We start from the raw sequence: 25,548 nt of genomic DNA on the forward strand, positions 1-25,548 counted from the left end.
AACTTAACCATAACCCAAACCCACCCAAACTCCAAATTAAAAAAAAATCAGACAAACACAAAAACAAAGAACAACAAGAAAAACGCTACACCACTCTCCCGCTTCTGTCCGATTTTTCTCCCATCCCTCACAAATATTTTCTCAAAGTTTTCTTTTGCTCTCCTTCTACACTCTACAGGTATGTTATTCTTTCTCCTCCTCCTCCTCATCCTCCTCCTCTTCTTCTTCTTCTTCTTCTTCTTCTTCTTCTTCTTCTTCTTCTTCTTCTTCTTCTTCTTCTTCTTCTTCTTCTTCTTCTTCTTCTTATTTCTATGTTGAATTGTTAGATAACAATGTATATCCCATCCCCAAGAACCCTAATCCCCAAAATTTTTCCCTATGTAGTTCTTAAGAAATTGTTATGGTAGGTGTCTTGAGTTGGTCGAAATTGTGTGGTTATTGTGTATACGGAGTAGTAAACTAGAATTCCCTCTACTTCGTTGAAAAATTGGGAGGGCCACCATATTCCACCATTGTTGAATTAGAAGCACAAACTTTATGCCCACAAGGTGTTTGTTAAAATGTTTGACTGAAGATTTTGGTGTACCGGTAAAGTCTGAGTAACCGCGTTTATTTGTGGATGAATTTGGGCTAAGTATGGGGTGTGTAGGGATGATTTTACATGCTAGGTAGTTTGGCTTTGATGCAAAACATGTTCCTACACTATCTATCTTATATAATGTATGTTGTAGAATCTTATAAATTTAACTAATTTAGTGTAGTCTAGTAGTTGTGGAGAGGTGAGTGCCATATGCCTTTTGTTTACCTTAATGTGAATTCACGTAGCCATGATCAATCACTATTGTGTGGCATGGGGAAGTCTTGAGTACCCATAGCTTTGATTGCAACACCTGTACATGTTAGATAAAAAAATTGTGAAGTATTGTACATTGTGCCATTGGTTTTAAGTGTGGGGTCATTTCATGACTTGCACAACAATCTTAGGCATATTTCTTGATGTGTTCTCACATTCATGCTTATTTGTGTTGCATGATATTATGGCCCGTGATGGTTCTAGCAAAGGCAAGAGCATTGGAAAGTCCTCCACCACTTCCCCCGCGCCCAAAAAGCAAAAGTAGGGAGAAAGCTCTTCACGGCAATCAAAAGGAAAACAGGTTGCCGAGGGATCTCAGCAGGCTCCATTGAGACCGCAGCCTAGTTTGGATTTGGTCAATGATGTGGCTATTGCATGGCACAGGGACTTGGTGCCATCTGGACGGTACATCTCCGAAATGGGAATTAATACCAAGGCTTTAGAAAGAAACTTCCCGGAGGTACTTGGAAGGCTACACGCACTAAATATGAACAAGTTCTTGGAATGCCCAAGGCATGCAAACCTGAGCATGGTTCAAGAACTTTACGCTAACTGGGATGCTAGATGGGGAAAAGCACGTGTAAGGGGGACGAATATGCCGATGGATAGAGAGTTTTATGTAAATGTTTGGGGGTTGAGAATGCTAACGCGGGGAGACTCCAACGATTTATCAGATGCCCGAAATATGAGTTGATACGTCACACTCTTTGTGGCGTGGATTCCAACGCTTAGTGGAACAGGAAACAGGGCAACATTCACCTTTCTATGGTTCGCTCCGACTTCAACAAAGCTGCCAAAGTGTGGCAGAATTTCGTGCATGCCAGACTCATGCTGGCGGAGCACAGCAGCGACTACACTCGAGCTCGAGTGTGAATCATCTTCTTTTTCATGACCGGCAGACCCATTAATGTGGGTGAGATTATGCTTAGTGGGATGGCCCGCACGAGATTTGGGCGACAGATTAGGCGGTTCTTCTTCGGCAACTTACTCACAGAATATATGCTATTTCGAGGAGTGTCGGAGTACCCCGGGTATGATGAGGTGGTGGAGGCTCAGTCAGGGCTTATGGACATCACATCTTTATTGGAGACATCGTCAAAACTCACTCCCGCGGCTCGGATAGAGCGAGACGAGAACTTCAATAGGTACCGCTATAACTCGATGAACTTACTCAAGAGCAGGGAAGGTATTTCAGACGAGGAGCATATGCATTTACGCAATGACTTGTCAAGCACGTCCTAGGAGATGTTGGGGATTGCACCTGGCATTCCCGTTCACTCGTCGGAGGACGCCAACTCTGTCAAGGGCTCAGACACTGAGGACCAGGATGGGGATGGTGCTACGGGGCCCATGGCTTTGGTGCCTCTACGACCGGATGATGATGATCCCAGAGCAGCTGGTGGAGGGCATGCTGCGGAGGAGGACTCCGACTGACAGGGAGTTTTTCTTTTCACTGTAATCTGTTTTACATTTTTACTTCCATAGAGGGCTATGCATAGTTTAAGTGTGGGGTGGGAGGAATACTACATGTGCTGTAGCTGTATATCTTGTATCAACTTGTTTGAATTTGTTTCTTTGAGTAGTTTAAATGTTCTTTTATTTCTTTGGGTTTTTTTTAGCCTAGCTTGTTTTATTTTTAGTCGAGTTTTAGTTTAGTTTCTTTAAACCAAAAAGGAAAAAAAAAGAAAAAAAAGAAAGAAATTTGAAAAAGCTCGGACTTTTCCCGACGATGGATCTTTTGGACAATTTTCTTGAAGGATAAAGTCCGATTAAAACCACCAAAAAAAAATTTTTTGTTTTGTTTTTTAGAATAGCTAGGTAGTATTCCTTGGTTTTTCTTTGGGCGCCGGTTCTTTTTCAAGGATGTAGCTCGAACCGGGTACTTTTTTTTAGGAGTAGTTTAGGAAGAAACTAAGTCGCTTTGAGATACTCATTGACATGGTTGATGCTGGCACATTAGGCTATGACATACATTTTATCTTTTCGTGTATTTGGATTGAATTGTAAAGCCTAAGTAAAGTAAATAGCCTATTCTGTGACGCTCTCTCTCTCGGTTGTTTGACTTACATTCCACGTAGTGCAATGTTGCTTAAATTTCTCAATTATGTGTACTAGCTTGACTTGAGAGTTGAACAGAACCGTCTTGATTGAGTCATGTGCAACGTGTGTGTGAGGATTTGTGGTTTTCTGTGCTATCCTGTGTAGTCTAGAACTTGCCCCGTGTGTTATTTGAAGCGAAATTTTAAGTTGTGCTAATCTAGGAGATGACGTAGGAATTTTCTTGCTTGATCATAGATGTGCTTGATCCCCCCTCGACACCGCGTTGCTTTTCTGTAATAGCTTTCATTAATGCAATCAAGCTTTCTTTCATTCTGAATTCTCACTTCTGTTCTCTCAATTGCTCTTGACATTGGTTTTCCCGTACGGCACTGACAATCTCGTCTAGCGTACGGAGGGGACCTCAGTTGGCGGACAGCAACTGCACTGACATCAGTTGCCTAGCCTTACGTCGCCCTTCCAAGGAATCTCAGCAAGGCACCGCCCCTTTGAGCCTATAGACCTTTTCTTTGGAAACCACATTACAAGCCATACCCCTATTTTGTTCTTAGTTTGAGATTGATTGAACCTTTACATCCTAAGGCACTTGGTCGCTAAAATAAGTAAGGGGAGATATTAGGGAGTAGTTTTTGAGTGGTACCATAGAAAGGCCCGTTGGTGCACTAAAAGTTGAAATCCAAAATCACTAGCCGATGAACTTTAATGTATGGAGTGTGTGAAGAAAAGAAAAAAAAAAGGAGAAGAGAAAGAAAGAAGAAAATGATAGTGAAAGTTTGTGGAAAAATACACACCTCAAATTCTTAATAATTTGTGCTAGTGGAAGTATAGAAGTGCTTAATGGAAGTAAGTGCTATGTTGCATATGGGTTGTGGCAAGTGAATTGGTTGAGAAGAATATGTGCTTGAATTATGAATGTAGTGTATTAAAGTGCTTAGGATGGTTAGTCACTATCTTTAAACGCATCATACCCGTCCCTTAGCCTACATTACAACCTTAAAGTCCTAATTGATCCTAGATTTGGCTAGCTTAAGTTAGTAGAGATATACACTACGGGCAAGCTTATGGTACGACCACGGGATGCATATGAATTCTTTGTGAGAGTGAGCGAATTTTGTTCAATTGTGTGATGTCCTTAATCTATATTCAAAATCATAGAATGTGTGGAGTAATCTATATTCACTCTTTTGTTTGTTGGTGAGCGCACATGATCTCATGAATGATTGGTAATGTTGTAAACTTTCTTGTTGGGTGAGTACGTGAATTGAGGTTGCTTAGTAGTTACAAGTCGGCTCTTGAGGTTGGGTGGTGACAGATAGGTTGTTGAAATTGATTGAATTGAAGGGTTATACTTGGGCATGCTTAAACGGGAAGAATGTGAAATTTTGTATGTTCATGCTTGTGTGTCGGTATTGATCATAGTCAAGGGTATAGTGTGTGGTTAAAATTTAAAGTGCTCCTCTATAATTGAGACTTGTACGTAGTTGGGGGTTTATCTGGTAGTCCCATTGCTCGAGGACGAGCAAGAGTCTAAGTGTGGGGTGTTGATGTTGTGCTTAAAGTATATATATTGGTATGGATATCACATCATATCTTGCTTTTGTTTCGTGGATTTAGGATGTGAAATTGTGTTAATTTGTGTTAATTTGATGTGTTTTCATGTGTAGGAATGATCCAGGAGCAATTGGGGGCGGAATGTGCAAAATTAGAGCCAAAACGGACGAAAACAGGGAAAGGGCATATTTCAGCGCCACGGGTGGCGCCCAACCCTACCTGTGGCGCCAGAAACAGAATCAAAAATATTACAGCGCCGTGGAGGGCGCCTGGCGCTAGCCAAGGCGCCAGTGACGTGAATTTTCTCCAATTTTGCCCGGGACAAGGTTATTTCGGCCCTAGACCTATCCAACACGTATAAAAGCAAGACTAAACATATTTGTGAAGAGGAGACGCCACTTTGGAGAGGGAATACACACAACAAACATTCAGGGGAAAGAACATCTCAGATTTCTTCATCTTTTCTTAGTATTTTCAATTATCCAAACTTATGCAATTGTTTGCTAGTGTCATGAGTGGCTAAAAACCTATTATTCTGGGGTTGTGATTTAGCCATGAATATTGTTTTTTAACGTTGACTTAAGCATTATTACAGTTCACTAATATATGATTGTTTCTTCAATTCTAGTGATTAATTGCGTAATTGTTTGGCCAGTAATTAGGTTCTATTTCCTATCTATGCTATGCTTGGGAAAGCCGTGTTTAGATTAGAGAAGAATTGAAGAGATCATGATCTTAACCCTTAGGGACCGGATTTGTGGTTAGGATAGGAATATACCTAGTCACCGTGCTTAATTGAATATCGTAATCTTAATGCGTTCTTAATAGATTGATTTCATGGGAATATAGGCGTTAATCTATTTTGAATAGGCGAGTAGTACTTCGGGAGAAGGCTATGAGAGCAATTATCGATTAATTAGCAACCATGAGTGGATTGTATGAGAGGGAGAGTTAACTAGAACACAATAGGATTGGTGAATCAATCACAACCCTGGAATATTTGTCTCTATTGAATACGTAACTATCATTTTACTGCTTGATAATTTAGGTATAGATTAAAATTATAGTTTAGTATAATCACATTCTTGAACTTGATTGTGGTTTGACTGAATAACAATCTTGGTGAATTTAGTGGGTACTTGATACAAGTCTATGTGGGTTCGATACTTGACTTATCATTTTATTACTTGTACGAACACGTATACTTGTGTGTGCGTTTGCGAGCAACAACTATTGTTCTTTAAGTCATTTTTTATGGTCCGGTCGGATTTTAGGAAGATTATTCAAAGGCACAATAGTCATTGCCTATATAGAGTGACAGTAATATGAAAATCAAATTTATGTATCTTTATGCTCATAAACTTGGTTATTTCTTGTTTTTTTTCTTCTCTTTTTGTAAATCCTAGAAATGGAAAAATTTATGTTGGGAAGTATTTTTCAATTTAATAAGTCTTAGACAGCACGGAATCAGATTAGTCTAAGACCAATGAATTTCGAAGTAGAGGTAGAGAGCAATTACATCTGAGTGATGCATACTACAAATAACAAATGTAAGAAATTTCCTTCATTTTAAATTTCTGTAAATATCAACTAATATTGTGACACAATTCAGTGAAAAGTTCCAATAGTTATGTCATTTCGTAAAAGATGTCAAAATTTTTAACTTTTCTTCGACATTTATCATATAGTCGCTGATTTAATGTCGTCGTAGTCCTTATTTCTTGTAGTGCTTCAACGGTTGATCTCCCATATATGAAATTCAATATTTTGCCAACGGTTGTGCAGCCATTTTCTACGCACCCTATTTTCGCTATATGCATGCATCATGGGTGAATTAATGGGAACTCACCACTAAAAAAAAATAGAAGGGGATCTTGGAGCAATAGTCAAATTTTCTCCATATAATTTATAGGTCACGGATTCGAGCCGTGAAATGCTTGAACAATGGTAGGTTGCCTACATCACTGATCACGCCCAACTCTAGTCCTAAAAAGGATAAGCGATCGCTGTAAATATAATCCGGTCTATAAGTCCGAAGTCGAATCCCACATAGAACTAAGGCTTAGCTGCAGTTGTTCAATATTGCTAAGAACCACAAGTCCAAATATTTTTCCAATTATAGAGATTATAATATTTATTTCTAACTAATTAACTAACACTATTATAAAGCAGTAAAATTATCAACTAACAATGATGAAATATGAGACAAAACTAAGGAGGTCTAGAGTTATGATTTTCCTAAATGTTGGAATCCTTCCTGCTATGTTCCCAACAATTTCGCCTATGTATTCTCTACTGATCTGGAGCACTTTAGGCGCCGTAATTCTCCCTCGAGCAACTACAACAATTTACTAGACAATTTCTTTCGAACTGCGCTAGTTGGCTTTATCTAACCGCTCATTATAACCACGTCAAGGCTTTGTTATTTCTAAACCTACCTTTAAACCCGCTATATTGATTTCTCACATACGTTAAGAGTGACGTTGTTCAACAACCACCTAAATATGCATCATTTCTCAAGCAACACATAATAAATAGGCACGGACAATCGATGGTCATTCAATCAACAACAATAAACACGTAGTTGAACAAGTAGACACTACTAAAAAACGGCCAATTTCCGACGGAAAAAAGTAGTCGGAAATTTCCGACGGAATCGGTCGGAATATTCATAAAAATATATCTTTCAGTTTTTAATAATACTTACGACTAATATTCCGTCTATGTCCGTCGTAAATTTTGGCGGAAAATTCCGCGTCATTTTTAGCGACCAATTCGGTCGAAAACAATTAAAAAAAAGAAATAAAAAAAAAAATAGCGACCGATTCGGTCGGAAATGTTTAGTAAAACGAGGTTGACTAGTTTTGACCAAATTACCGACCGAATCGGTCGGAGAGTTTCTAAAAAAACCCTCAGCGACTTCCTTTCTTTTCCTCTTTTCCTCTTTTCTTCCTTCTCTCTTCTCTCTCTCACTTAAACTTTCCCCCACCTAAACCCACCGCTTCCATCAACGAGCAGCACTTGCCGGCGCCGCTGCAAGTCCGTCGAGATCCTCCATTGCCAGGTAAGTTTCCCCCACGCAAACCCTCCTTTGTTATACGAAATTATTTTGGGACATTTTTCGTAAGATTCTCATAGACAACTAGTAAATGTGAAATAATGACAATATTATCTCTAAGAGATCGTTTGAACCCAAAAAACAAATCTCTTAGAGATCGTATACTAGTCCAATTGATGTCAGGTTAAATCAGTGGTTGTTGTTGTCTTTCCTGGTAATGAAATGTAGTCTAATTGTCCCGGCATTGCTTGAGACCCTGAAGAATTTCCAAAAATCTATATAGCTTGTGGTAATAATAATTGTTTGGCTCAAAAGTTAACGATATACTTTGTAAGCGATAAAACAATCAAAAATAGAAAAGGGGTAAATCGTAATCAAATATATTGTTGTAGATCTGATATTGCAAAGTGATAATGTTTACCAATAAGATATTTTCGTTAGAGGTAGAGATATAGAGAGAGAAAGCCAGAAAAATGAGAGAGTTGTATTAGATCAGATCCCCCTTTACAATGTGGAGGTCTCCTTTATATAATAGGAGACCTTCCTCGAAAGAATCAAAAAGTTACAAAAATAGGTAACGTCTCCCTATCGTGGACGCTGAGTTCTAAACGATGTCGCTTTTGTCCTCACGGCCGAGTCGTACCCGCTACGTTGGTCGGCGTACACTTATTGGGCGTACCCACTGGCGTAGAGATACTGAGGGTCAAATTTGACCCTATACAATAATGTCAAGGTTCTCACACTTAAAAAGCTTTTAAATCTCGAACTAGTCACCAAGTGAAGATGTTTCAAGAGGACCAAGAAAAAGGAGGTTCCTCCCTAAATACAGAGATAAGTAAAATTAATTAAGAAAAAGAGCATGCCCTGATAGTATGTTGGAAAATACAGTGGGCAAAATAGATGTAGAAGATGTAGGTTTTTTTGTTCTTGTGCTCAAACTGAGGCAAAACGCCATTGCGTTCTTTATACTAGTTTACAGGGCTTCTCAATGGTTTGAATTTGTGGGTGAAGACAGTTCTTATGCTTCTATATGAAACCTATCTTGCTGCTTAGTTATAAGCAGAAATGGATTCTATTACTTGTTTGCCCTCACTCTTCTTTTGATAATTTCGTTTGTCTTTACTCTTTGTCCTCCTTGATTACCGAGTTGCATTTATGCTCTTTGTTATTGTAGATTCTACTTTATTACCCTGTGGTTTTTATTGTATGATAGTTAGCCGTTGACGGTGAATTTGAATTTAAAATATATGTAGCATAACGTCTCCACATGGTGGTTGCTTATAGGAAACAGACTATTTGCAGAAACAGGTGTAATGGTTCATGCTCTTTAAGAGAGAATTACCTGATTCAAGTGAACAAGAGATCCAATATATGGTGTGCTTTTGTTGCAAGCCTCTTGTTTTACCCTTTCAAAATGTGCTAGTAGTCTAATGTATAGTTTCATGTCATATGCAGCGGTAAAGCTATAATTCATAATCGAATATGAAACTTTGGAATCCCATAAGTTTTGAAGTTATATCTGGAAAGTACATTAGAATTTGTATAATACTACTTTACAGGAAATTAGGAGGAAGCTGGAGTTAACTAAAGGTAAAGTACTATGTTAGATAATCTAATCTGGTGGCAGATCTCTTAGAAAAGTTAGCAACTGATTCCTATGCACTATTATCATTTTCAAGAGTTATCCTAGCAACTTAGGAGGGTAGTATAGAACAAATCCTAGGCTAATACGGTAAAGAGATATATACACTAACACAACAAACACCAAGTTCTTGAGCCATTCTACCAGATGGAAAATACAAACATGCATGGCAATACGTTCTGATTCAAGAATTTTTAACCATAGAGGTTTACGCAAGATTCTTATTTGTAGTCACTCTACTACAGCATTAAAAGACAGAGAATGTACAAATCATGAAATATAGAGCAAAAATTTTCTTGAATGATTAGAAATTTTTAATCTTAGGCCTCGCGTGTATTTTGCGCGCAGATCAACCCATTTTGTCTTGCAGCCTAGATCTCATGCGAGAAAGCTCAATAATCTTGTAAAAGAATCATTATGTCACATTTAAATAATTGTTGAACTTGTTAATAGGTTTCTTTGTCTAGAGAGTCCTACATTTTGATTTATAAAGGAAACATACTCAAAATAGATGTAGAAGATGTAGTAAACCAGTTTAAATAAATCAAATTATTTTAAATATCTCATTTATAGATTTCTATTTGTGTAGATGGAATTTGTGCATCGTAGATGGATGTATAATAGGAATCAGCCTAATCGTGCGGGGTTGAGGGATGAATTTATTGAAAGGGTTGCTGAATTTATTGCTAAGGCTCAAACACTTGATGATTTTCTTATTGGAGGAAGGATTAGGTGTCCTTGTGTGAAATGTAAATGTGTTAAGTTATTGGAATCAGACGAAGTTAAAGTCCATCTCTACAAGAAAGGGTTTGTAGAAAATTATTATATATGGACTGCTCACGGGGAGAATCATGCTAGTTTAGATGATACTAACTTTCATAATTCTTTTGGTGGTGAGGGCAGCCCCATTTCGGAGCATAATGTTGAAAATTCTCGATACAATGAAATGATGAGGGATGCTTTTGGGACGTTTCCGGGGGTTCAATCCGAACCAAATGATGAGGCTAAGCGTTTCTATGAACAGTTACTAGAAGCTAGTCGTCCATTGTATGAAGGTTCGGTGCATTCCAAGTTGTCTGTTGCGGTTAGATTGCTAAGTATTAAATCGGATAGTTCTATTTCCCAAGCGGGCATGGATTCTATTATTGGGCTTATGAATGAACTTAATCCGAGTAACATTGACTTACCAAAAGATTTCTACACTGCTAAAAAATTGGTTTCTAAGTTGGGTCTTTCATCAGAGAGAATTGATTGTTGTAAGAAAGGTTGCATGATATAAGGATGACGCATCTCTAGAGAACTGTAACTTTTGTAATCAGCCTCGTTTTAAGGAAGTCACAAATGCCAATACAAAAAAGAAAGTTCCAGTTAAAGCGATGCATTACTTACCTCTTATACCAAGGTTAAAGAGGTTGTATGCATCAATGAGCCCTGCTCCTCATATGAGATGGCACTACGAACATAGAAGGCCACCTGGTATACTCTGCCATCCGTCAGATGGAGAAGCGTGGAAGCATTTTGATAGGGTGTTTCCCGAGTTTGCTAGTGAACTAAGAAACATTAGGTTGGGATTATACACAGATGGATTTACTCCATTTGCTGTCTCTGCCGCACCATATTCATGTTGGCCAGTGTTTGTTACTCCATATAATCTTCCGCCAGAGTTGTGTTGACAAGTCCATATCTGTTCCTAACTTGTATTGTTCCAGGTCCACGCAATCCGAAAAGTTTGATTGATGTATACTTGCAGCCTTTGATTGATGAGTTACAATTATTATGGCATCAAGGTGTGGAAACATATGATATATCAACCAAACAAAACTTCAGATTGCATGCTGCTTTGATGTGGACTATAAATGATTTTCCTGCTTATGGAATGTTGTCCGGGTGGTCGACTGCTGGAAAGTTAGCTTGCCCTTGTTGTATGGAAGACACTAAAGCATTTACTTTGAAACATGGAGGTAAAAATACATGGTTCGACTGCCACCGTAGATTCTTGCCAATGAATCATGAATTTAGGCGAAATACAAGTGCATTTATGAAGAACCGAACTGATTTTGAGGAGCCACCGGCCTGCTTGTGTTCAGAAGAAATTTGGAACAAAGTAAGGGATATGCCTAAAGTAACAGAGTCTCCACCATCTAAGATACCAGGTTATGGTGTCACACGCAACTGGACTAAGCGGAGCATATTTTGGGAATTACCTTATTGGAAGCACAATCTTCTTCGGCATAATCTGGACATCATGCATACCGAGAAGAATTTTTTTGACAACTTGTTTAACACAATTATGGATGTTACTAACAAGACCAAAGATAACTTGAAGGCCAGGATGGACTTAAAGGAATATTGTAGGCGAAGTGAGTTGTATTTGACATACTTTAACAACAAGATACAGAAGCCCAAAGCCAGTTACACGTTCACATTAGATGAGAGAAGAGAGATTTGTAGTTGGGTTAACAATTTGAGGGTGCCTGATGGGTACGCATCAAATTTATCCAGGTGTGTTGACATGAAAGAAGGTAAGTTGGCGTCAATGAAAAGCCACGATTGTCATATTTTCATGGAAGCGTTGATGCCTATTGCGTTCAATGCATTGCCTGATCGAATATGGAAACCGATTACAGAGATAAGTTGTTTTTTCAAGGATTTGTGTTCTAGCACATTGAGGGTGGAGAACTTAATTTATATGGAGAGTAACATTATTTTAACTTTTAAACAAGCTGGCAAAAATTTTCCCTCTTGGTTTTTTTGATGTAATGGAACATCTTCCAATTCACCTCGCACAAGAGGCATAGCTTGGAGGGCCAGTTCAATATAGATGGATGTATCCCTTCGAGAGGTAATGAAATTTAATCATTTACCTTTTATATTTGATTTAAAGATTGTTTTGTCTAAAAATAACACTATGCAGGACTATTGGCAAATGTAAACGGACCATAAAAAATAGATCAAGAATTGAAGGTTCGATAGGCATATGTGGCTAAAGAAACATCTTATTTCTGTTCATACTATTTTGAACATGATGTGTCATGTTTGAGAAATAGACCGAATCGGCATGACGATGGAGGCGAAATCGATCCTTTGGCACCACCCATTTCCATTTTTAATCAACCAGGTAAAGGAGGTCCAAAAAATAGTCCAAAGCGAAGGTTGTCTGAGATGGAGCTAAAGTCAGCTACAACACATGTATTGTTAAATTGCCCTGAGGTCCAACCTTATTATAGGTAAGTATATATTCGTATATATTACGGACTTTTATATTAAATATACCACTGATTTAACTAATAAATATTATAATGGCAGTTACTTTGTGGGTACATATGGGCAAGATGTTGTTTATCCCAAGTTTTCAGAGTGGTTTAAAGAATTTGTAAGTATTACTTATTATTTAACATGATTTTTATTATATGTAATTAATTATATATATTTTTAAAATTCTAAATTATATTTAATTATATATATATAGGTTCATGATCCAGCTAATGGCATTAAAGACCCATTTTTACGTGATATAGCTTGGGGACCTGACCCTAGAGTAAGAATGATGTCTAAATACGTGTCAATGGGTACACGTTTCATACAGAAGAATGGTCTAATGAAAAGAAAACCAACAATAGTGGGATGTGGGTGAAAGGTGATGGAGATGTTGATTATTATGGTGTGCTTCAAGAGATTTTGGAATTGGAAAATGTTGTAGGTTGGCCGAAGAAAAAGTTGGTACTCTTTCGATGTAAATGGTATGATCCAACACCGAATAGAGGTACAAAGGTGCACGCTCAATACAACATAGTTGAAATTAAACACACGGGGCAATATAGACTTTATGATCCCTTTATCATTGCACAAAAGGTGAAACAAGTGTATTATGCTCCTTATCCTTTGAGCAAGAATAAGTCTGCATGGCGAGTAGTTTTGAAAACAAAGCCCGTGGGTAGAGTGGTAGTCGAAGATGCATTAGATGTGGCGTACCAGAATGACATTTCAAATGTTGAATCAATAGTGGATGATGAATTAGCAGATGAATTGCAGCATAATGAAGGGATATATGAAGAATTTGATCCTTCTGTCCTTGCTACAAATGAGGACGAAGATAGAGGTGTAGAACATGAAACAAGTGATGAGGAAGGATTACAAGATGAAAGTGAAACAGGCGATGGTGAAGACTTAGATGATTACTATGAAGATACAGATGAAGATTAACTTGTTATTCTTAGATGATTACAAATGAGACGAAGATAGAGGTGTCTGTATTTTGGAGTTGCAAATTTATGGTCCTTACACTGAAAAATCATGAAACTTTTGTGATATAATGAACTCCAACTACTTGGTTAACTTTTCCTACTACCCTATCTCTGACACTTTGAAAAACATTAATGCAATTTTAATTGTTGCACACCTACTTTCCTCTTCTAGTTTCCCTTGGCATTGTGGAAAAATTATTGCTACTTCAGATTTGTTATTTTGATTTTTGCAACCGTTTGGTTTCCACAGGCCATGCTTCTTTAGCTTACAGGTACTTATATTTTCTGTCACAAATAATTCATTTTAATTAGATATTGATGGTGTAGTTTGATTTAAAAGTTGGTGGTGCTTGGACAAGTAATATCTATATTCACCTCCTCAATATTTCATTTGTCCATTTCTTGTGGGGCTCCAGACAGTACATGATACCATTTTTCTTTCTTTGCTCTTGTTTATTCTTTGAAGTATGATTGTAAAGCTTGCTGATTATATGACATGTTATGTGATGGGCTGAAACTGAAATCTTTTCAGGGGAGTGTCAGGTACTTTTTAATATGCAGATGTTTTTATCTTGGTTTGGTGGATAAGTTAACTTAACTCTTCTTGAAATCCAGTCTAGGCCTTTCAATTGTTGTTCTTCATAAGGATCTCTTTCATAAGAGCTTTTACAGAAACTCTTGGAATCCCTCCAACGTTATTTTGCTTCAGAGAAACTCACTAATGCATGTTCCTTTCTTCCTCTTCCAATGTCTCAGTCATATGTGCATATGATTCCCTGACAGTACAGTTAATTCATAAGTATGTCAGCATGTGGGATAAATATGAGCTACAATTTGAAATTACTGTTATGCTTGGGGCTTATCTTAGTCGTGCACTTCATGGCATTTTAATGACCAACAAAAAGCCCGTACTTGACATGGTTGTGCAGTGTTATCCGGTACCTCGTCATGTAAATTAAGCAATTCAGCAAACAATGCTAAGCCATGGCAAACTCATGAACTTGATGGTAAGGGAAGAAATAGGCTAAGATGGGTACAAAGCAGACACATGGTTTATAACTATTGTGCTGATTCTAAGAGGTTTCAAGGTTTTTCTGCTGAGTAAAAGAGTTCAAGATTTTAGGATATGAGAGTGTGAAATTCTTTATTCTTTGTACCAATAAAAGTTCTGTTTGGTTACTGATTTTGTTGCTGTGTAACTGGTATTCAAGTTTTTCCCGTTTTCTTTGATATTCTTACTTGATGAAGTAGTATATGAGTAATTAATTTCTGACTAACTATAAAAAATTTTAAATTTGTACTTACAGATATGCATTGCTTAGTCAACAACAGGCCGTGGATTTTAAGCAAGTTGATTCCCATGTCCACCAATTCAAGGGTAGCAGTTCCAGGTACTTAAGTTGGTCTCTGACAAAAATAAGCACTTCATTTCTCACTGAGTATAGGGGTTAACAGTCCACTTTAGAATCCTTAAGGAATATCAACAGGGATACTTAAGCAAACAAATTGGTCCTTACTTAAACAAATGATATGATCTCTAGAGAAATTTCTCATTCATTCTAGGCTCATTAGAAGTTAATACACAATCTTACACTCAAACATGGCAGATAAGCATCAAAAGATCACTCCTAAGTTTATAAGTGAATTATAGTTGACTTATATGAACTTAACAAGGTTACATGATAACAGAGGCACATACATGAGCATGTAAGACATGCAGAGTTTGTTTAAGAACAAGATGAGTGCAGGATATTCCAAAGATAACATTTGAATATACACATGAGACATTCTTACAGGATTACAACATTACAAACATAGTTGAGTATCAAACATCATGAAATCAGACTAACAGTGTTATTTATAGAAGTTCAAGACAATGAAAGCTTTTACTAAGGAGGCATGGATATGTTATACATGTTAAGGGTGATGATTTAATCATGGTAAGGTTCTGTTCAACCTATCAACATAACAGACCATGCTCAGTCATAGTAGATGCAATTTATTCCAATCCCTAAGGCATAACATAAGCTAAGTGAGTAACAACTGACAAAATGCATACAAGAATAATTATAGAAGTTTATTAGAGTTTAATCTAGCTACTTTAAGCATTATTTTGTACAATGAGACTCATATGTGGGATCAAGAAGATTCAACAGTAGAAGACAATAGATGTACTAGATTGTGTCTTTAGATTTTACTGTGGTTTTAAGAAAAAAGTTCTCACAAATTATTATGCTTTTAGATTTAGATTTATTTACAAGTAGACTATATCAGTATATCCTTATAAATAAATCTAAATCTAAAAGCATAATAATTTGTGAGAACTTTTTTTNTGTGTAGATGGAATTTGTGCATCGTAGATGGATGTATAATAGGAATCAGCCTAATCGTGCGGGGTTGAGGGATGAATTTATTGAAAGGGTTGCTGAATTTATTGCTAAGGCTCAAACACTTGATGATTTTCTTATTGGAGGAAGGATTAGGTGTCCTTGTGTGAAATGTAAATGTGTTAAGTTATTGGAATCAGACGAAGTTAAAGTCCATCTCTACAAGAAAGGTTTTGTAGAAAATTATTATATATGGACTGCTCACGGGGAGAATCATGCTAGTTTAGATGATGCTAACTTTCATAATTCTTTTGGTGGTGAGGGTAGCCCCATTTCGGAGCATAATGTTGAAAATTCTCGATACAATGAAATGATGAGGGATGCTTTTGGGACGTTTCCTGGGGTTCAATCCGAACCAAATGATGAGGCTAAGCGTTTCTATGAACAGTTACTAGAAGCTAGTCGTCCATTGTATGAAGGTTCGGTGCATTCCAAGTTGTCTGTTGCGGTTAGATTGCTAAGTATTAAATCGGATAGTTCTATTTCCCAAGCGGGCATGGATTCTATTATTGGGCTTATGAATGAACTTAATCCGAGTAACATTGACTTACCAAAAGATTTCTACACTGCTAAAAAATTGGTTTCTAAGTTGGGTCTTTCATCAGAGAGAATTGATTGTTGTAAGAAAGGTTGCATGATATAAGGATGACGCATCTCTAGAGAACTGTAACTTTTGTAATCAGCCTCGTTTTAAGGAAGTCACAAATGCCAATACAAAAAAGAAAGTTCCAGTTAAAGCGATGCATTACTTACCTCTTATACCAAGGTTAAAGAGGTTGTATGCATCAATGAGCCCTGCTCCTCATATGAGATGGCACTACGAACATAGAAGGCCACCTGGTATACTCAGCCATCCGTCAGATGGAGAAGCGTGGAAGCATTTTGATAGGGTGTTCCCCGAGTTTGCTAGTGAACCAAGAAACATTAGGTTGGGATTATGCACAGATGGATTTACTCCATTTGCTGTCTCTGCTGCACCATATTCATGTTGGCTGGTGTTTGTTACTCCATATAATCTTCCGCCGGAGTTCTGTATGACAAGTCCATATCTGTTCCTAACTTGTATTGTTCCAGGTCCACGCAATCCAAAAAATTTGATTGATGTATACTTGCAGCCTTTGATTGATGAGTTACAATTATTATGGCATCAAGGTGTGGAAACATATGATATATCAACCAAACAAAACTTCAGATTGCATGCTGCTTTGATGTGGACTATAAATAATTTTTCTGCTTATGGAATGTTGTCCGGGTGGTCGACTGCTGGAAAGTTAGCTTGCCCTTGTTGTATGGAAGACACTAAAGCATTTACTTTGAAATGTGGAGGTAAAAATACATGGTTCGATTGCCACCGTAGATTCTTGCCAATGAATCATGAATTTAGGCGAAATACAAGTGCATTTATGAAGAACCGAACTGATTTTGACGAGCCACCGGCCTGCTTGTATTCAGAAGAAATTTGGAACAGAGTAAGGGATATGCCTAAAGTAACAGAGTCTCCACCATCTAAGATACCAGGTTATGGTGTCACACACAACTGGACTAATCGGAGCATATTTTGGGAATTACCTTATTGGAAGTACAATCTTCTTCGGCATAATCTGGACGTCATGCATATCGAGAAGAATTTTTTTGACAACTTGTTTAACACTATTATGGATGTTACTAACAAGACCAAAGATAACTTGAAGGCCAGGATGGACTTAAAGGAATATTGTAGGCGAAGTGAGTAGTATCTGACATACTTTAACAACAAGATACAGAAGCCCAAAGCTAGTTACACGTTCACATTGGATGACAGAAGAGAGATTTGTAGTTGGGTTAACAATTTGAGGATGCCTGATGGGTACGCATCAAATTTATCCAGGTGTGTTGACATGAAAGAAGGTAAGTTGGCGCCAATGAAAAGCCACGATTGTCATATTTTCATGGAAGCGTTGATGCCTATTGCGTTCAATGCATTGCCTGATCGAATATGGAAACCGATTACAGAGATAAGTTATTTTTTTAAGGATTTGTGTTCTAGCACATTGAGGGTGGAGAACTTAATTTATATGGAGAGTAACATTATATTAACTTTTAAACAAGCTGGCAAAAATTTTCCCTCTTGGTTTTTTTGATGTAATGGAACATCTTCCAATTCACCTCGCACAAGAGGCAAGGCTTGGAGGGCTAGTTCAATGTAGATAGATGTATCCCTTCGAGAGGTAATGAAATTTAATCATTTACCTTTTGTATTTGCTTTAAAGATTGTTTTGTCTAAAAATAACACTATGTAGGACTATTGGCAAATGTAAACGGGCCATAAAAAATAGATCAAGAATTGAAGGTTCGATATGCGAGGCATATGTGGCTAAAGAAACATCTTATTTCTGTTCATACTTTTTTTTGAACATGATGTGCCATGTTTGAGAAATAGACTGAATCGGCATGATGATGGAGGCGAAATCGATCCTTTGGCACCACCCTTTTCCATTTTTAATCAACCAGGTAAAGAAGGTCCAAAAAATTGTCCAAAGCGAAGGTTGTCTGAGATGGAGCTAAAGTCAGCTACAACACATGTATTGTTAAATTGCCCTGAGGTCCAACCTTATTATAGGTAAGTATATATTCGTATATATTACAGACTTTTATATTAAATATACCACTGATTTAACTAATAAATATTATAATGGCAATTACTTTGTGGGAACATATGGGCAAGATGTTGTTTATCCCAAATTTTCAGAGTGGTCTAAAGAATTTGTAAGTATTACTTATTATTTAACATGATTTTTATTACGGAAAAGGTTTAAAGATATCCCTAAACTATGGTATATAGCTCATTTTTGTCCTTCATTAGTAAACTAGGCCAAAAATATCCTCCCCGTTAGCACAATGGGCCACTAATGTCCTTCAAACTAACGGCCCATTGTGCTAACGGGGAGGATATTTTTGGCCCAGTTTACTAACGGGGGACAAAAATGAGCTATATACTATAGTTTAGGGTATTTTGGACCTTTTCCATTTTTATTATATGTAATTAATTATATATATTTGTAAATTTCTAAATTATATTTAATTATATATATATATATATATATATAGGTTCATGATCCAGCTAATGGCATTAAAGACCCATTTTTACGTGATATAGCTTGGGGACCTGACCCTAGAGTAAGAATGATGTCTAAATACGTGATCAATGGGTACAAGTTTCATATAGAAGAATGGTCTAATGGAAAGAAAACCAACAATAGTGGGGTGTGGGTGAAAGGTGAGGGAGATGTTGATTACTATGGTGTCCTTCAAGAGATTTTGGAATTGGAGTATGTTGTAGGTTGGCCGAAGAAAAAGTTGGTACTCTTTCGATGTAAATGGTATGATCCAACACCGAATAGAGGTACAAAGGTGCACGTTCAATACAACATAGTTGAAATTAAACACACGGGGCAATATAGACTTTATGATCCCTTTATCATTGCACAAAAGGTGAAACAAGTGTATTATGCTCCTTATCCTTTGAGCAAGAATAAGTCTGCATGGCGAGTAGTTTTGAAAATAAAGCCCGTGGGTAGAGTGGTAGTCGAAGATGCATTAGATGTGGCGTACCAGAATGACATTTCAAATGTTGAATCAATAGTGGATGATGAATTAGCAGATGAATTGCAGCATAATGAAGGGATATATGAAGAATTTGATCCTTCTGTCCTTGCTACAAATGAGGACGAAGATAGAGGTGTAGAACATGAAACAAGTGATGAGGAAGGATTACAAGATGAAAGTGAAACAGGCGATGGTGAAGACTTAGATGATTACTATGAAGATACAGATGAAGATTAACTTGTTATTCTTAGATGATTACAAATGAGACGAAGATAGAGGTGTCTGTATTTTGGAGTTGCAAATTTATGGTCCTTACACTGAAAAATCATGAAACCTTTGTGATATAATGAACTCCAACTACTTGGTTAACTTTCCCAACTACCCTATCTCTGACACTTTGAAAAACATTAATGCAATTTTAATTGTTGCACACCTACTTTCCTCTTCTAGTTTCCCTTGGCATTGTGGAAAAATTATTGCTACTTCAGATTTGTTATTTTGATTTTTGCAACCGTTTGGTTTCCACGGTCCATGCTTCTTTAGCTTATAGGTACTTACATTTTCTGTCACAAATAATTCATTTTAATTATATATTGATGGTGTAGTTTGATTTAAAAGTTGGTGGTGCTTGGACAAGTAATATCTATATTCACCTCCTCAATATTTCATTTGTCCATTTCTTGTGGGGCTCCAGACAGTACATGATACCATTTTTCTTTCTTTGCTCTTGTTTATTCTTTGAAGTATGATTGTAAAGCTTGCTGATTATATGACATGTTATGTGATGGGCTGAAACTGAAATCTTTTCAGGGGAGTGTCAGGTACTTTTTAATATGCAGATGTTTTTATCTTGGTTTGGTGGATAAGTTAACTTAACTCTTCTTGAAATCCAGTCTAGGCCTTTCAATTGTTGTTCTTCATAAGGATCTCTTTCATAAGAGCTTTTACAGAAACTCTTGGAATCCCTCCAACGTTATTTTGCTTCAGAGAAACTCACTAATGCATGTTCCTTTCTTCCTCTTCCAATGTCTCAGTCATATGTGCATATGATTCCCTGACAGTACAGTTAATTCATAAGTATGTCAGCATGTGGGATAAATATGAGCTACAATTTGAAATTACTGTTATGCTTGGGGCTTATCTTAGTCGTGCACTTCATGGCATTTTAATGACCAACAAAAAGCCCGTACTTGACATGGTTGTGCAGTGTTATCCGGTACCTCGTCATGTAAATCAAGCAATTCAGCAAACAATGCTAAGTCATGGCAAACTCATGAACTTGATGGTAAGGGAAGAAATAGGCTAAGATGGGTACAAAGCAGACACATGGTTTATAACTATTGTGCTGATTCTAAGAGGTTTCCTCAAGGTTTTTCTGCTGAGTGCAAGAGTTCAAGATTTTAGGATATGAGAGTGTGAAATTCTTTATTCTTTGTACCAATTAAAGTTTTGTTTGGTTACTGATTTTGTTGCTGTGTAACCGGTATTCAAGTTTATCCCGTTTTCTTTGATATTCTTACTTGATGAAGTAGTATATGAGTAATTAATTTCTGACTAACTATAAAAAATTTTAAATTTGTACTTACAGATATGCATTGCTTAGTCAACAACATGCCGTGGATTTTAAGCAAGTTGATTCCCATGTCCACTAATTCAAGGGTAGCAATTCCAGGTACTTAAGTTGGTCTCTGACAAAAATAAGCACTTCATTTCTCACTGAGTATAGGGGTTAACAGTCCACTTTAGAATCCTTAAGGAATATCAACAGGGATACTTAAGCAAACAAATTGGTCCTTACTTAAACAAATGATATGATCTCTAGAGAAATTTCTCATTCATTCTAGGCTCATTAGAAGTTAATACACAATCTTACACTCAAACATGGCAGATAAGCATCAAAGGAACTCTCCTAAGTTTATAAGTGAATTATAGTTGACTTATATGAACTTAACAAGGTTACATGATAACAGAGGCACATACATGAGCATGTAAGACACGCAGAGTTTGTTTAAGAACAAGATGAGTGCAGGAAATCCCAAAGATAACATTTGAATATACACATGAGACATTCTTACAGGATTACAACATTACAAACATAGTTGAATATCAAACATCATGAAATCAGACTAACAGTTATTTATAGAAGTTCAAGACAATGAAAGCTTTTACTAAGGAGGCATGGATATGTTATACATGTTAAGGGTGATGATTTAATCATGGTAAAGTTCTGTTCAACCTATCAACATAACAGACCATGCTCAGTCATAGTAGATGCAATTTATTCCAATCCCTAAGGCATAACATAAGCTAAGTGAGTAACAACTGACAAAATGCATACAAGAATAATTATAGAAGTTTATTAGAGTTTAATCTAGCTACTTTAAGCATTATTTTGTACAATGAGACTCATATGTGGGATCAAGAAGATTCAACAGTAGAAGACAATAGATGTACTAGATTGTGTCTTTAGATTTACTGTGGTTTTAGAAAAAAAGTTCTCACAAATTATTATGCGTTTAGATTTAGATTTATTTACAAGTAGACTATATCAGTATATCCTTATAATTATATGTGTTAATCACGTGATTGTTAGGTTGTTTATTTGTTTCTTTAGTCGTTTAATTATTTATATTTACTGTCACTTGTTGTATTTTTTGTTTTGTATTTTATTATGATTATATTACAGATATGGCATCTAAGGGGAAGGGAAAAATGAAATCTAAGAAGAAAAAACAATCTGTTCCAACTTCCTCAACTATGCCAAATATGAGTCATCCTCTTCCTCATCCTCCTCAGTCAACTTCATTGCCATCTACCATGTTCACTATCCCCCCTCCATCTAATAATTCAGTTCAGTATTATTCTATGCCTGCTAAAGGCAATCAAAGTAACACCGTTTTTAACTTTGTACCCACACCTTCTATACCATTATCTTCACCGGGCTTTCATGGTAGTCAACATGGTGGCTCACCAGCTGTTGCACCCTCGGTCTTTTATGGTAGTCAACATACTGACTCACCAGCTGATGCACCCCCGGGCTTTCATGGTAGTCAGCGTACTGGCTCACCAGCTGCTGCACCCCCGAGCTTTCATGGTAGTCAGCATACTGGCTCACCAGCTGCTGCACCCCCGAGCTTTCATATTAGTCAGCATGATGGTGCGTCTTTTGTTGCTCCATCATCTTCCAGTCCATCATCATCATCAATTCCCAGCATATCTAGGTTGGATATTGGAGGCTCTCGCCCAGCTACATCTAGTGCTGCTTCTGCACCATCTCGTAGACGCAGGAAGAATCTTGGAGGGGATGTACAATTTGATAGTTATAATCGATTGATAATCGTCCCCCACAAGAATGGGTAAGAAGGTTCTTATACAAATTTTTATGTTTTGAATGTACATTTAGATATGTTAACATTAAGGAGTATTTATTTACAATTAAAAGATGTTTATTAATTATATATATGTTAACTTTAATGCAGTTTTTGCCATCCTTTCAAGCTACACATATGGTTACAGATTCTATGAAGCCATTTTATCATGAGCCGTGGACTTCTTGGAAAAATATACCGTACAACATCAGAGAGAAAATGTGGAATCAATTTAGGGTAAAAATTAATTATATTTATTTAATATTTATCGTCTTTATCTAATGTTACTTTTTTATATTGCAGACAAGGTGTACATGGCATCCTCAGCATCAAAACACAATAAATAGTATTTTCGAGAAGAAAGTTGGTATAAGGATTAAAGATACTATGTGCGCTGCTCGGAATTCCGGTAAAATGCCGTATTGGATAAGAAAAGATGTTTGGGATAAACTTCTTGAGAAATGGAATACCCCAGAATGGAAGGCAAAAAGTGAACAAGCAAAGGCAAACCGTGCCTCTAAAGAGGTGGCTCGTTGCACACAGGAGGTTCGATTACTTTTGAGGCCCATAAACTAAGAATAGTAAGTATTTATAAAAAATTTCTTAGTTTTACATATAGAATTTTACGTTTGTAAAGTCTAACTCAGACTTTTTCATATGAAGGAAAAGGAAAGGGGGCGAGATGTGACTTACGCTGAGGTCTTCGAGGAGTTGCATAAGAAAAAGAAAAAGGATGGTACAAGAGAACACTGGGTGGAGACGCGTGCGTCAGACACACATGTAAAATTCTAACTTCATAATTATTTATAGTTTATTAATATTAGTTTGTTTACATAATAGTTATGTTTTTCATTTCAGGAAGATTATCATAAAAGGTTGGAAGAATGGCAACAAACTCAGCCTCCTTCAACTCAACCAACACCTGATGTTATGGCTTCATTGTGGACAGAGGCAGCGGGTGGAGCAAACAAAGGCAGAGTCTACGGACTAGGAGTGCATCGACCTACAGGTCATCCAAACCCACTCTTAGACAATTCTTGTAACACCCCGTACATTCGGACAAGGTATGGATATGTTAAATGGCTATTAATTTGATATTTTAGACATATGAAGTCCTAGCGGGATGATTGTGGGTGAAAATAGTTTTTTCAAAATCAAGATGGAAAGTGAGGTGCATAAGATTTGACAAAATCGACTAAGCTTGCAGAAGGTCTGTATTCCATCAGTGTTTAGTGAAAATATGTAAGGAATTTGAGAAAACATAAAGCATGAAAGTTGTAGGCCTTTGAAATAGATTTCCAACGATATATTATGGAGCCCAAACGGACCTTTGTGCAAAATGTTATGTGCGTTTTTCAAAACAGTACGCGTATGCGCGAACACTCGCGCGAACAAGCCTTCAGGTGCGCGAACTCGCGCGTGGGAGGCAGTGTTACTGCCGTTGAGTGCAAACTCTCGCGCGAACAGGCCTCCAGGTGCGCGAACTCGCGCGTGGGGGGTCGTTTTAAAGCTATATTTCGTCCCCCACAACCCCAAAACATAAAAACTTGCTCTAGAAAGGGGAACTCTCAAAAACCTAACTCCTTAAGGGTCCTTCCACCACCCAAGGTAAGTTCTAATGGTGATTTTAAGTTAATTTCAATTTCACAACATCTTATTAACATGGGTAAACCCTCCATATCATTAGATATTCGATTGGGACACCATTGTTGAGAGAAGAAACCCTAGAACTCGAATTCAAGAAGATTGAACGTCAAAAAGGTAATATCTTCACCCTCTAATTAATTCTAACATTGGTTTAATGATTATAAACCCTAGTTCATGAGATATGAGTTGATGGGTTTGATAGAAAAGCATGAAAAGTTATAGGATTGGGTTGTTGATTGTTGATTATTGATTAAAGATATCGTTTATCTTATGGGTGATAAAGAAGGGTATTGAACATAGCAATTTGATGCTTTAGAATTTATCTAGGAACAAGAGAATGGGTCATTGGGTGTAGAGACACCATTAATAAGGACTATGAAGCTTTATTTTCACCAAGTGTTTGATAAGATGCTTAAGTGACCAAAACATGAGAATCATTGCTAATATGGAATCCCTTTGACTTGTATTGATTTAGACTAAAGTTGAAAGGGGCTGACAAACGTTGTATTATGCTCAAGAGCAGGAAGTTAAGGTATGTGAGGCTAACTCTCTATGTTTGGGAATTTTAATGATTCTCCCTACACTACGTTTCTTATACAACGTATCAATTGCCTCAGAAATACAGTTAAGCCTAGTTCCTTGAATAGTTTTAGAACTTCTATTCCCTAGCTTTATAACTCGTTCATGAATTTCATTCTGAATGTTGTGAGCTCAGTTTGTATTCAATATAGACTTGGGTTTGATTCCCCGAAGTCTCAGTATAGCTTACTCAGCATGTCATAAACAGTTGTAATTTCAGTATTCATAACCAGTTCAAGAATACATGTCTCATTCCAGTCCAATTCAGTATTCCAGTATTATGTAACTCAGTATGATTCAGTATTCCAGTATAATGTAACTCAGTGTGATCCAGTATTCCAGTATCATATAACTCAGCGTGATTCAGTATTTCACTATTATGTATTGCAGTATGATTCTCAGTTCCTGATTTTAAATCCCTGAATGTTGAACACCTATCTTTGGGCCTGAGGCCGCAGCTAATGCTTTATGCATCTTTGGGCCTGAGGCCGCAGCTAATGCTTTATGCATCTTTGGGCCTGAGGCCGCAGCTAATGCTTTATGCATCTTTGGGCCTGAGGCCGCAGTTTATGCTTT

The 25,548-nt window shown here is 37.1% G+C and overlaps 1 protein-coding gene across 1 annotated transcript; it reads left to right on the top strand.

The window, feature by feature from the left end:
- LOC109229854 (mucin-1-like) lies at positions 22,067-22,659 on the top strand. Its single transcript, XM_019395406.1, has 2 exons — positions 22,067-22,546; positions 22,636-22,659. The coding sequence occupies exons 1-2, from the start codon at positions 22,067-22,069 to the stop codon at positions 22,657-22,659; spliced, it is 504 nt and encodes a 167-aa protein (XP_019250951.1).

Source organism: Nicotiana attenuata, chromosome 7 (genome assembly GCF_001879085.1).
Source record: "Nicotiana attenuata strain UT chromosome 7, NIATTr2, whole genome shotgun sequence".
Taxonomy (NCBI): Eukaryota; Viridiplantae; Streptophyta; class Magnoliopsida; order Solanales; family Solanaceae; genus Nicotiana; species Nicotiana attenuata.

Coding starts and splice junctions, on each gene's coding strand:
- LOC109229854 (XM_019395406.1), top strand. CDS start 22,067: ATGGCATCTAAGGGGAAGGGAAAAATGAAATCTAAGAAGAAAAAACAA. Junction 22,547..22,635: donor AGCATGATGGTGCGTCTTTT/GTTGCTCCATCA, acceptor AGCTACATCTAG/TGCTGCTTCTGCACCATCTC.